Consider the following 11,929-nt stretch of genomic DNA (forward strand, 5'->3'; position numbering starts at 1 on the left):
CAGCATCCATCAGAATCTCTAATTCCGAACTTATTCCTGTTGAACCTATAATAGTGAGCAAAACACCCGTGCCCGGACAAGAACTGCATATGTACAATATCGTGTGATAATCTACTTCCCCTTGTCTTCTCTTCACTCACATATCCAGTCTTGGTGGCATGAGTTTCCCTGTCCACTTATTTTCCAACATTTCGCTTCATTCCCACTACCACCCTTTCAAGGTGCCTTCCCTGATCTTCCCTTCTCTCGGTTCATACTTTTATTTCCCAATTGGAACTTCCGTTCCTCCATCAGTTTGTGGATTGGGCGGATAAATCCAGTTGTTCCAAATAAACTTGAAGTAAGGGTTCGAATGAACACCTTTACTGTAAGCCAACCTGGACTAGAGGCTCGGAAGCTCTATGTGCCGAACCAACCTGAATTAATCTGGTCTAGAGACTCGGATCAACTTCCATGTTGCGGGCAAAGCTGAACTAAGCGCTGAAATGAATCCTCTTGTTCTTTTTTTTTTATATAGGAGGAAAACCTTCATAGGTACCACGGCCTGGTGGTCTGTCGCGGTTATGTGAGATTAACCCCTGATGGGGCGCCTACGCACTAAAAACCTCCCCTCCTGGCCGCGATTCTCCCCCGGAACCGCCGTTAGGTATTACTTCGGGGGAACTCCCTTGTCTCTTAATAAAAAGTGAATGTTATTATCAATCACTTTTAATTGAGAGTAGTGGGTCATTCCACAACAACAACGAACCCTGATGGTGTATGTGGCACTATACCTAAAAATTAAATAAAGGGCAACTGCGCTTTGACTACAATTTCATGTTGGTACCACCACATCGTCCATTTTTATCGGTCAAGGAACCCTACTAGCCGCAGATACTAAAAATAGGTGGTACTACTAATCGCTGAGATCATCCAACATTTTTCCCAGACTTGGTAAGGTTGATTTTTCATTAGACCACACGTTAGGCTTCGAACATTAGCATTAACTTATTACAACTGCAGTTAGCATCATTGCATAACACCAACGAAGTGCATTTTACAAACTAAACATTGCAAAATAAACGTTAACGTTCACTTTTACGTGGAGACCTACCATTGTAGTGAGTCGCCGGTGGGTTCCAATGCACATATCGTGTCTTTGGTACTCAACTACCATCGTCATTCAACAAATTTCACTTCGCACCAAGCTCGTAAGCGGAGAAAACCAAGTTTGAACGGCCGGATTTCATATTAATTTTAATACGTCGAATATCAGAAATTGTTATTAGAGTGAAGCGGAAAGTGGTGCCCAAGCTAGCACGAGCGGCTCCATGATGGAACTTGACGATGGTCAGAAATTCGCTTTGATGAAGGTAAGTTTGTCGTTTGCCGTTTTATTACTTGTGAGCTGGTCGATTACTCAAAAAGTTTTTTGAGAACAATTAGTGGTCTAAATATAGAATTACTGGTCGTACCTGCCTGAGTTTTTCTTATCTTAATTGGTTGTAATGGCGACTTCGCTATAGTGAAGGGACTTAGTTCATTTGAAGCCGAAAGGCTTGGACGGTTCCAAGGCGGAACCGAACTCGTGTTGAGAGCTTCAAGATTATTTCTAATAGAGAATTTTGTTATGTGGTACTTTCGCATTTGCCAGACTCAGCGCTTCTCTACGATCCCCTCGAGCCATTGCTCCGGGGCAGATCCTGTGGCCACTCCTGAAACTCTTCACCTCCTTCAGCGTCTCTAAGACTTTTTTGCCCGAAAGCTTAAAGGAAGTCTGGGATTTCACACAAACGGTTCTTTGTTCGCACCATGCGTAATAGGTCAATGTTTACGTTGGGAACCATTAACATTGAACCACGTAATGTTTTTAGGATATTTTTGTCGGTTTTAGCGATCTATAATTAACTTTATTTCGTCCTACAGTAAAAACACGCACCAAAAGAAAAAAAATTATCCGGTTTAGAAGCGTGATTTTAGAGGTCACCCATAGTCCATCCTGCCAAATATTTAAATCGGGCATTTTTTTAGAGGACACACGGTATCGGCCTCATGGGGAGCGAGGTTGGGCGACAGCCTTGGAGGCAGACTTTTCTAGTGGTTTTTCTTAACCGCTGGAAATTACTATTAAACTATTAAAAATTCCGCTCAGGGCCCTGCTTGTGCAATCAGAGCAGGCTTGCTAAAGCCGGTCCTGATCGCGCGCCAGTACCGGCGCTTATTCCCAAAATGCCTGATGATCTAATAACACTTTTAGTTGGAATTTTATTGCATAATATATATAAAATTTCAAATACAATTAAATTTATTACACACTTGCAGTTAAATTCATTACTATACACAAGTCGTAATTGAACAAATCGTTTTCAAAGGTTCTTAATGATTCGAAGCAAAACTCCACATTACCAAGGCAATGACCAGTTCGAAACGCCATTTCTTCTTATTATTATTGTCCTTAATTTCTAATTGATTTTATAATTAATGCTGAACGTAGCCATTCAAACCGAGACTATTAATATTGAAGAACATCACATGTTCAATATATACATGGGGATTCATTGTCAGTGGGGCAACCGAAAGCTGGAAATACTGCACGATAAATGGTGAGGATTGGAGAAATGTGCCTTATCCCAAAGTTGATAGTTTCGGGTATATACTGGGTGTTGGAAATTAAAAATTTTAATTTTTTAAAAATCATTATTCTAAAAATAACTAGGTCAGGTGCTTAAAAATTTGTAAATTTATGTTTTTTTGGTGAATTATGGGCTCTAGAAAACGAAAAAACACTTGGTTTGATTCGCCTTTAATTTCTCGTATTATCAAATTTAAACACAGTGTTCGTTAGACATACTTAACAAATCGAATAAATAATTATTAATAATAATTGTTTATGCATTAATTATATTATTTACTTATGATTGGTTATTGTGCTCGAAATGAGAACCACCGTTTCCGATACAACGTCGATATCATCGTCGCATCTCTGTGGTGGTTACTTGTAGCCTCGTTATCAGCTTTCGTTACCACTGCTGCCTCATTAATTTTACGAAGAGGATGGTCTCGATCATGAATTTCCTCATTGCATAACAGTTCCTTCATTCGTTCCCAGATATGATTGTCGAGTGGGGTCAAATCCGAAGATATGGCAGGCCATAATATCCCTTCATTTCGCCCTATCTGTCTTTTAGAAAATTTATTATGTAAAAACTCTCTTATTGTTCTCCAATAATGGGCGAGACATCCATCGTTTAGAAATGTGGCTTCTAATAGCACTTCGTTCAAAATATCTGGTAATTTTTTTTTTTATTTTAAATACTTTTCTCTATTTGAATGGTCTGTCAAGAATATGGGACAATCAAAATCCTGCCTATTATAACAGTCCATACGTTTACACTAAATTTATGTTCCTTTTTTACATGCGGACTTTCTTCAGCTCAAAAACACAGATTATGAAAGTTGGTAATTTCTTCACGGAAAAATTTGAATTCATTCGTCCATAAAATCCCGTGAAGAAATCTTCCATCTTCAATACAGGCACGTGAGATAAATCGACAAAAATTCTGATTGGGTCTTCTTTAAGTGCTTGCATGGGGGCACACTTTAGTAAATATCCAATAGGTCTTTGATCAACATCGTTTAGTCTCTTTTGTCCGTTTCCAGAGAATTCCTTATCAAGCGAACAGTATCAGCTTCTAAAGCCAGTTTTCTTATGTTGGCCAAACATCCGGCTGCAGCTTCCTGTAGCTTCCAGTTAGTCGAGGAAACTGCTTTAAGCAGGAACGGTACCACCCCACTCTCGTGCATGGTAATGCAGTTGAAAGGGTTCTTTGAGAGGTGAAATAGGGCGAGGGCCGTTGTCCTGTGGACGTCCGGCTCTATGTCTGCCATGTATTGAACTAGGGGAGTGATGGCACCTAATCTAAATTGAGAAAAATAAATTAACGATGAGTTTTAAAGGAACCTTCAATGGTACCAATTGTGAAAATACACTTATTCTTTAAGTTTTATATGGCCTTCTGTCCTGTTTGTATGTCCTATGCGGATATCACGCTGAATTGACTCGAATCGGTTGGGACATCAAGTGCCACGCATTCAATTAGCATGATTTGTCGGACTGGGTAGGTAGGACACTTGTTAATAGTGTGACTTTAATGCGATTTTTGTGGATTAGGAGAGGGTTGTTGGGCTCTGCATTAAAAAGCTCATTTATTTAGTGATCATTCTGTTGTTTAATGAACTCTGGTGGTGGACTAGTACTGAGACTAGAGGTTATAATGGTACTTTTGGACGAAAGTTCTAAAATAATATTTGTTATTTTTTTAAAGAGTTGCGAAAGAGTTCATTGATTTAGGATTATTAATTAGCGTGGATGAACCTTAGAGATGGGAAAATGAGACTTTGGGGAGTGGTTATTGGATGCAGTGTGGGCGTGCAAGGGGCGTGGTCAGTCTTAGGAGAGCGGTAGCGTTTGAGGTATTGAGGGAATAGAGTTTTGATTCCAAGCTATACTCGTCTATGATGTCAAGATTCGTGAAACTACTAGAAAACAGAAAAGCTTCGAATTTTTCCATTTTTTTTTAGTTGTATAAATGAAGTGACATGAGATAACCTCAAAGAAACGTCATTGTTAGAAGCGTAAGTAGTCAAACGTCAACTTACTCTATTAAAAGATAGGACATAATTATTGATGCGAAGAAATAACCACCCTTATAATGGGCTGGATCGATAACAAATGACATGTACAGCTTATCAAATGTGGGAAGAGGCGTGGCTTATCGAATTTCGATACGCTCACGTGATACGCTATAGAACGCCCTGTGCTTGTGGCTTTGTCGGGTCTCACACTTCAGACCGTTGAGAGTTGCATTACAGCGAAGCAGGTTCGCTCCAATAAAGTAACGAATCTAGATAAGACTCCAACAAAACCCCAAATCTCTTCCTGTTCCCATGTGATGAGCTGTCAAATTGAACACCTGCCTTCCAAATTCCTTGCAGTTGGACCCCCAAGCGCAGCAATAAGCAATGGCCGAGGCCAAATGTTGCCTCAGTTCCACGTCCTCAGTTTCAACCAAGTTGACCAACAATGGAAGCACTCCGTGATCTATCGAAGAAACTATGATTTTCAACATGTCCTAAATGTTTAATCTTCCTACCAGTTATGACGGCCAAATTCTCAATATCTTTAGCAACTTCAGAAATGGCCGCGCAAACACAGGCTAGAACGTGCGTGTCTTGCGACTTCAGTAAATTGACAATTAGCTCTAGGCCTCCAACGAAACAGCGTACCATCTCCCCTGAATCGGTCGCATATCGAATGTAGGGGACCAGGGACCAGGCGGCGTTAGCTTGAACCTATAGAAAATCATTAAAGATTGATTCTGGCATGTGAGAAATCCGGGCAGATGAAGAGCTTGCTCGAATCCGATTTTTGGTAGAAAAATTTGTAAGTGAAGGACGAAATCTGGTACTTTCCTTTGGCGAATCATTCTTCAACAACGACCAAATAAGCCTCACTCCGTCCAATTGCTCAATGTCTCTCATCGATTCCGGATCCTCTGCGCATTCTCTGAGTACCATGGGCACGTTTTCCAATAGAGGAGGATAAGTGTAATTCAAAAGATTCACCAGATGGGGTATACCATCCACCCTTCGTAGGGTACTGCGGTTATGCTCGAATTTGAGGCATTCGCCCAGGGCCCCCACTACGTTACTAAGAACTTCTTCGCTTTCTTCTGTATTCTCTAAAAGCTTGACTAAAACCTAAAAAATGATTATGAGGAAGATCCCTCTCATTGCAGGATTATCACTAATACCTCCACAGTTTTAAGCTGATCGAACCTCTCAACGTTCTCCGGACTAATAGCGGTTTTCCAGATAGCTCCAGTCACCGCAGCCAGTAATGGTTTGTCCTCTTTCGTCTTTGGGTCCATGGCCATATTTACCAAAGGGTCCAGCCCTCCAGACTGCCTTACCATGTCTCTCGTCACAGCCTTTTCGCAACATTTGAATATAGTCTCTGCGCAAAAGCGCCTTAGCTCTGGATACTCCTGCAAAGCCCCATTAGATATTGAAGGACCTTAAGTTGCATCAGACCTCCATTGAAAGGTGCTTCACAATGTCACTGACCATGCCCTCGGTTTGAATCGCTAGCTGATAGTTGGGGTCATTGGCGCATTGCGATATTATTCCTATGGTTGGAATGACTACTTCCATATGGATGGATCTAGACATAAATTATCACAACTGTGTAGGAAAAAGAAGTGCGAGTCACGAACTTCAGTAATCTTGCCAATAGGGGCACAGCCCCGCTTTTCATCATCACTCGGACGTTCTTGGAGCTCTTGGAGACGGAACATAAAGCTCTGGCAGCTGCACTGACCATATTTACGGCTAACATTTCGCTGTCTGAAAGTTTGTCTTTGGGAGTGTTTAGGAAGGTCTCGTTGCAGTCGAGGAAATCTACTAGCTTGGGTATTCCGTCGCATTGCCTTGATTTGAGGATTGATTAAAATCTTATTATATGTGTCCAGGGGTTGTCGTATTCTATATAGAATAATTTCAATAACTCTTTAAATAGTTTTTCTATCAGAAAATGTTTCAAATAAAAGCTACAAGGCTAATTTTTTTGGCACTATTTCATGACCTTGAACTTTTTTCTTACCCCACAACATTCCAACGAAGTCCAACATTAGTTTTTTAAATGTCAGCCTCTATTTCCGAATTGTTTTATGGAATTTACACTTATTTGCGCTTACAGACATATCAAATTTCATTGGGGTTAGATAAGAAATAAATCGAGAAAAAAACTGTTTTCTCTGTTTTATTAAAAAAAAAAACAATAAATACGATCAGGATAGTAAAATAATAAAAATATCCTCTATATTTTTTAAAAGTCAAGTAAATAGCATTCTGGAAATTCCAATTTTTAATTAAAAAAAGCAGTATCAATGTTTTGTTTGGTGAAATAGAGTGGCCAGTCCGATTACCTGATTTAAACCCCTGCAACTGTTTCCTTTGGGGCCATTTAAAAGATCAAGTTTATAAGGATAGGTCAAATAACGTAAATGACTTGAGGGCTCGTATCGTCGGTGTAATGCAACTAATCAGGCAAGACACCTGCGTTCGGATGAGAAGATCATTCATGCAAAGAATAGCACCGCGTTTGATGGCGTTTTACAGATAAGTTGTGAATCACCCTGTATATACAAGAGAGAAAAGTTCAAGGTCATCAAAAAATGACAAACAAATTAGCTTTTTAACTATTACTTGAAACATTTTTTGATAGAAAAATTATTCAAAAAGTTATTGCCATCGTGCCATATATGTACATGACGGACTCTGTATCAGTATATGGGAATACCTAATGTGTTTGCGAGCTTTCTTGACTTGGGCCACATTGTAGATGGTTTCAGCAACATAAATCTGCAGATCTCTCGCAGGCTCTGTTAGGTTTTTCACTAGAATACCGATACCGCCCAAATTAGCTATACACTTGCGTATATCAGGGTTTTGGGACAGCTCTGTCAGTACGCTCAGAGCACCTAGTTTGCATTTTAAGTCCTTGGTCTCTAGGAGGTTGATAAGCAGCTCAAGACCACCTATTTCCTGGAAAAACGTATTTCCCCTTTGTGGGAAACTAAAGTAAAAAAATTAACCTGAATTGCCAGTTGGTTTATTTCGGTGGTAAGGTCGTGGTCTTTGAGACAGCACAAAGCCACAACCGTAGCAGTTTGATTGCCAGTTTTCAGGTACTTGACCAGCTTCTGGATGTTCCAGTACTCGGGGGAAATTTCATGTCTGGGCCTTTCAGTCCTCCCCTCTTCCTCTGAGGACGATCTGGTTTTTTCATTACTTTTTGGGGGTTCGAACTTGCATTTGCCTTTACCTTGATGCTTCGGACTCGTCACTATCGGGCTGTTCTTCTATAATCACTTCTCGAGGGACATACTTGTTCTGATCTTCTGAGCATTCTTCAAGCTCGTCTTCGGCAATGTGCGGCTCATTCATTGTGTGACTTTTGCACTACCATCCGTTGACCATGAAATTATTTTTACCCTTATTTGACCATTATTTGAATCGTGAGTTTTACTTATAAAAACTTCTGACGCTAATCTGGAAAGCTCTTAAATCCTTTTTTATTTAAATTTTTAACTAATATGTGGGTACTAACACCTCTTTTCTCTTTATTATGCAGTTTAGGAGAAGCGTCCATGATGTCCTACAGCCTCACCACAACGATGCTTTCCTCCTCAGATGGTTACGAGGTACTACACACTGTTCACTTCCATAAAAGATAACTAAACTGATTTCTTTTTCTTGTTAGCAAGATCGTGGAATCCGGAGGCCGCTGAAAAGATGCTCAGACAGGTAAAAATAATCTTCTCAAAAATTCGGAATTCCATACAACTTAAGTTGCTATTCTGGGGTAGTCCATGAGATGGAGGCTTCAGTGGGAAGTTGATACAGCCTTGAAAAACTGGACTTGTCCTGAAGTTATCAAGCTGTACTATCCTCATGGAATTTGTGGGGTGGACAAAGCGGGAGGTCCTAGTAAGTAGTAAGAAAGTCCAGTTAAAATTTGATTAAAGTCAGATTTTTCTTTTAAGTTGTGGTAATAGCCTTCTCGGGCCTGGACCTTATAGGGCTCTTGCACTCGGTTAGCAGACAAGACTTGATTCGTACCACTATCCAGATTTTGGAAAATTTGCTCCAAATCGCTGCTGCCAATGGGTCAAGTGCCATTACAGTTTTATGTGATATGGAGGGATTTAGTCTGAGGCAGTATACCTGGAGACCTGGTAAATAAGCTGAAAACAGGAAATATGGCATATAGAAGAAATTTAACCGATTTTTTTTAGCTGCTGAGTACATAATCGCCCTTATTCAACTATACGAGGCAAATTATCCAGAAATTTTAAGAGCCTGTTACATCATAAATGGTAAGCCACATCCGAACTTACCTGCTGATCTAAATCGAGTGTTTTCTAGCACCCAGAGTGTTTGCCATCGCCTTTAATGCGGTTAAAAGGTTCATGAACGAATTCACGATATCGAAAATTCAAATCATGAAAAAGGACCCTAAGAAGTCCAAAGCAATGTTGCTGGCAAATATATCGGCTGACCAGCTCCCCGTGGAGTATGGAGGCGATTTGACTGATCCAGATGGAAATCCCAAGTGTTTAACAAAAGTACCTTTGATGATCACGTAGTCTATTGAGTTATTCCAAATTTTTTACTACACAGATCAACTACGGGGGAAAAGTGCCGAAGACCTACTACACCAAAAACTTACAAGTCGATGAAAGCGCGAACAAAAAAGATTACGTGAAGACTGTGATCAAGAAAGGGGACAAGCTGGTCTTGGATTTCGTAGTCAAGGAAGAGGATTGTTTCTTAAGGTGATTTTTACTCTGCACAAGACTTCCGCGTTATATCACTTATATTTCAGATGGGATTTCAAGACAGAAGACCACGACATTCGCTTCGGAATCACGTTGAAAGACGCGGAAGGCAAAATTAGTCCTGCAGTACGACATTCCAGAGTGGCGTCGCATCAGATCGACGAAAGCGGAGTTTTGGCGTGCCAGGCACCGGCAACATGTGAGTTATATAGGCCAAATTACTTTCTTCCACCTTCTTTAATGCATATTAAAATTTTAAATATAATTTTCAGATATAGTTACCTTTGATAACAGCTATAGCTTGATGAGAAGCAAAAAGATATCGTATTCGGTTTATCTTACGCCGTCAATTAAGAAAATGAACATTTTGCCTTCGGTTGAAGAGGTGGCTGCTATTTTGGAGAATACAGACACCATTGATGATAACGACCACGATATAGAGGCAATTTCTAATCTCGCCCATTTGAAACCGTAGTTTTTCAAAATTGGAAGTTGCCAGGTGTTTTTTTTTTAAATAAGTACAATGTTGTTAACGTTTATTTCTTAACAATTTATGTTATTCATTGTCTGAAACCAAAAATATAAGTAACATTAATATGGTGATAATACTTCATGCAAATTATATAACACAAGATATTAAAAATTAATATATGTATAGTTTAAAATACATGTGTTTAAACTGGCGCCAGTTAATCATCGTCAGTGAGGGTGAAAAGCATGTTGACTAGATCAGCATTTTCACATTGTTCCCCTTCCAGTTTTTGAGGCTCATTCCAGCGTTTTAGAGTTGGAACTACCAGTAGTCTTGTTTTGGGGTCTTTCCTGAAGGGGCAATTTTGGTCTTTCCACCTAGAAAAAAATGGATATATAATAGAAGCAAATATGAGCTAATGCAATTTATGGCGATAGCCATTTATGTAACCAGTTAGGAAATGCATAGTTTTGGGTAACGACAGGGATTTGACTGGACAAGTGAAGCGAGGTCCTGCAGTTTAATAGCAATTACACCGAAAAACTTTCTAATGCGTTTCATACATGATTTTTCCTGTGAGATGAAAAAATCACAAGAAATTGGCATAAAATAAAAAAATAATATACTCTTAGGTGACCATCAATAGACAGTGAACTATGATGATAAAACTTACGTGTTCCGATCACCGACTTCGACCACTACAAAGTGACAATCTGCCGGTACGTTACTCAACTCCTTCTCGACGACTGGCCATGCTGAAATGTGGAGAAAATACGTTTGATTAAACACATTTAAAAGAATTTGAGTTAAACACATCCGATCCAAATAATAAATCTATCTTCAGGGGTTATATTTCAAAAGCTCCCAGTAAAAACTAAATACCTAATTCGCTGTAAACAAACTTGAAGTTGCGGACACTTACACATCACAGAAAAGCAAATATTTCGTGTATTTTTTGATAAAAACTCTACATCAAATCGCTCAATACTGATCGATTTTCCCAAAATTTGTATTTTTCTTTTGAAATTAAAGAAATAACAAAGTGTTAAGCCAGTGCTGTTTCTCCGTTTGGACACTTAGCTGGCATATTACTAGCGAAAAATAGGTGCTTTTTCTCGATGTACCACCAAGCAGGGACGAGCCCAAACGCATTCAATAACTTTTATATTTTTATTTATTATCTACTCTGTAAGCCCCGCTATATATAAAAAATACTTGACTAATTTAGTTATGAATTTTGAGCAAATGAAATCAAATTCATCAAATCATTTTCATCATATTGAACTTACATTATGGTGAATGCGAAAGATGAACAACAGATGTAAGCTTTGTTCTTTTGTTTGGGAGATAAATGGAATAAACGTGGCAACGTGGCAATTTATTATTACTTAATTAAATTTATTCAATTTTTGTAAACATAGTTTAATCAGAGATAAGATAAATGTAATAAGGTTTATTTGATTTGGTTATATTTTATTACACGTTTCATGTGATGTTCTCATTGAAATTTTCTAATAAACTCTATTAATAGAAAAGTACTTTTATTTATTTTACTGTATCCCCAACCTCTTACATGCGTTGATGAGGCTCTGTTGCCTAATTGCTAATAGCTGTTGAGCTAATGACAAAGTACCTATACCTGTTTTCATGAGAACACGAATGACTCTATGCCACATCATTACATGTTGAGGTTTTTACCCCTGGATCTACGTATCCCAGGGCTTGGTCTACACAAATACCCCAAATAGATGTAGATTTACAAAATAGGCACATACCAGTATTGCAATCCGGACACCAACTGTCACCGGAAGGCCCTTTGGCTCCGGTAAAATACACATAAACCAATTTGTTCTTGGTGTCAAAAGTTTTGAAGAAATCTACAAAGTTTTGATAGCCCACTAAATGATGTTTCACCACCATTTTCTTCAAGTAATTGATTCAATTGGTAATTAATAGTAGAAAACAGTAGTATTAATACATAGTGGGCGTATTATATGGCAAATTTGAATGCCAACGTGAAACACTGAACTGGAAAAGAAAATGAAAAGTTGTAACAAAATGAAAACTTGAAACCAAA

General features: G+C 38.9%; 3 protein-coding genes across 3 annotated transcripts; 1 reads left to right on the forward strand and 2 right to left on the reverse strand.

Annotated features, from left to right (window-relative positions):
• The first annotated feature begins 1,136 nt into the window (after positions 1 to 1,136).
• LOC136408318 (SEC14-like protein 2) lies at positions 1,137 to 9,889 on the forward strand. The gene is made up of 10 exons (XM_066389237.1): positions 1,137 to 1,352; positions 8,174 to 8,243; positions 8,303 to 8,346; positions 8,409 to 8,529; positions 8,586 to 8,777; positions 8,838 to 8,918; positions 8,968 to 9,167; positions 9,223 to 9,377; positions 9,428 to 9,579; positions 9,653 to 9,889. Exons 1-10 carry the CDS (start codon positions 1,311 to 1,313, stop codon positions 9,853 to 9,855), a joined length of 1,260 nt encoding a protein of 419 aa, XP_066245334.1. The 5' UTR covers positions 1,137 to 1,310; the 3' UTR covers positions 9,856 to 9,889.
• gudu (Armadillo repeat-containing protein gudu) lies at positions 3,614 to 8,028 on the reverse strand. Its single transcript, XM_066389368.1, has 10 exons — positions 7,865 to 8,028; positions 7,635 to 7,815; positions 7,340 to 7,584; positions 6,255 to 6,467; positions 6,073 to 6,202; positions 5,793 to 6,026; positions 5,454 to 5,739; positions 5,133 to 5,333; positions 4,957 to 5,080; positions 3,614 to 3,898 (listed from the first exon to the last, which is right to left on the reverse strand). Exons 1-10 carry the CDS (start codon positions 7,984 to 7,986, stop codon positions 3,616 to 3,618), a joined length of 2,019 nt encoding a protein of 672 aa, XP_066245465.1. The 5' UTR covers positions 7,987 to 8,028; the 3' UTR covers positions 3,614 to 3,615.
• A 129-nt stretch (positions 9,890 to 10,018) lies between the features above and the next one.
• Positions 10,019 to 11,903, reverse strand: LOC136408319 (thioredoxin domain-containing protein 17-like). Its single transcript, XM_066389238.1, has 3 exons — positions 11,628 to 11,903; positions 10,526 to 10,607; positions 10,019 to 10,229 (listed from the first exon to the last, which is right to left on the reverse strand). The coding sequence occupies exons 1-3, from the start codon at positions 11,770 to 11,772 to the stop codon at positions 10,070 to 10,072; spliced, it is 387 nt and encodes a 128-aa protein (XP_066245335.1). The 5' UTR covers positions 11,773 to 11,903; the 3' UTR covers positions 10,019 to 10,069.
• Between the last annotated feature and the right edge of the window lie 26 nt (positions 11,904 to 11,929).

Source organism: Euwallacea similis, chromosome 4 (genome assembly GCF_039881205.1).
Source record: "Euwallacea similis isolate ESF13 chromosome 4, ESF131.1, whole genome shotgun sequence".
NCBI lineage: Eukaryota > Metazoa > Arthropoda > Insecta > Coleoptera > Curculionidae > Euwallacea > Euwallacea similis.

Excerpts from the sequence above, each read along its gene's own strand:
- LOC136408319 (XM_066389238.1), bottom strand. The coding sequence starts at position 11,772 with ATGGTGGTGAAACATCATTTAGTGGGCTATCAAAACTTTGTAGATTTC. Across the intron at positions 10,608-11,627 it reads GTGTCCGGATTGCAATACTG|CATGGCCAGTCGTCGAGAAG; the intron begins GTATGTGCCTAT and ends TCCACATTTCAG. Across the intron at positions 10,230-10,525 it reads GAAGTCGGTGATCGGAACAC|GTGGAAAGACCAAAATTGCC; the intron begins GTAAGTTTTATC and ends ATTTTTTTCTAG.
- gudu (XM_066389368.1), bottom strand. The coding sequence starts at position 7,986 with ATGAATGAGCCGCACATTGCCGAAGACGAGCTTGAAGAATGCTCAGAA. Across the intron at positions 7,816-7,864 it reads GACGAGTCCGAAGCATCAAG|ATCGTCCTCAGAGGAAGAGG; the intron begins GTAAAGGCAAAT and ends TGAAAAAACCAG. Across the intron at positions 6,027-6,072 it reads TGAAGCACCTTTCAATGGAG|GAGTATCCAGAGCTAAGGCG; the intron begins GTCTGATGCAAC and ends GGGGCTTTGCAG.
- LOC136408318 (XM_066389237.1), top strand. The coding sequence starts at position 1,311 with ATGATGGAACTTGACGATGGTCAGAAATTCGCTTTGATGAAG. Across the intron at positions 9,168-9,222 it reads ATCCCAAGTGTTTAACAAAA|ATCAACTACGGGGGAAAAGT; the intron begins GTACCTTTGATG and ends TTTACTACACAG. Across the intron at positions 9,378-9,427 it reads GAAGAGGATTGTTTCTTAAG|ATGGGATTTCAAGACAGAAG; the intron begins GTGATTTTTACT and ends CTTATATTTCAG.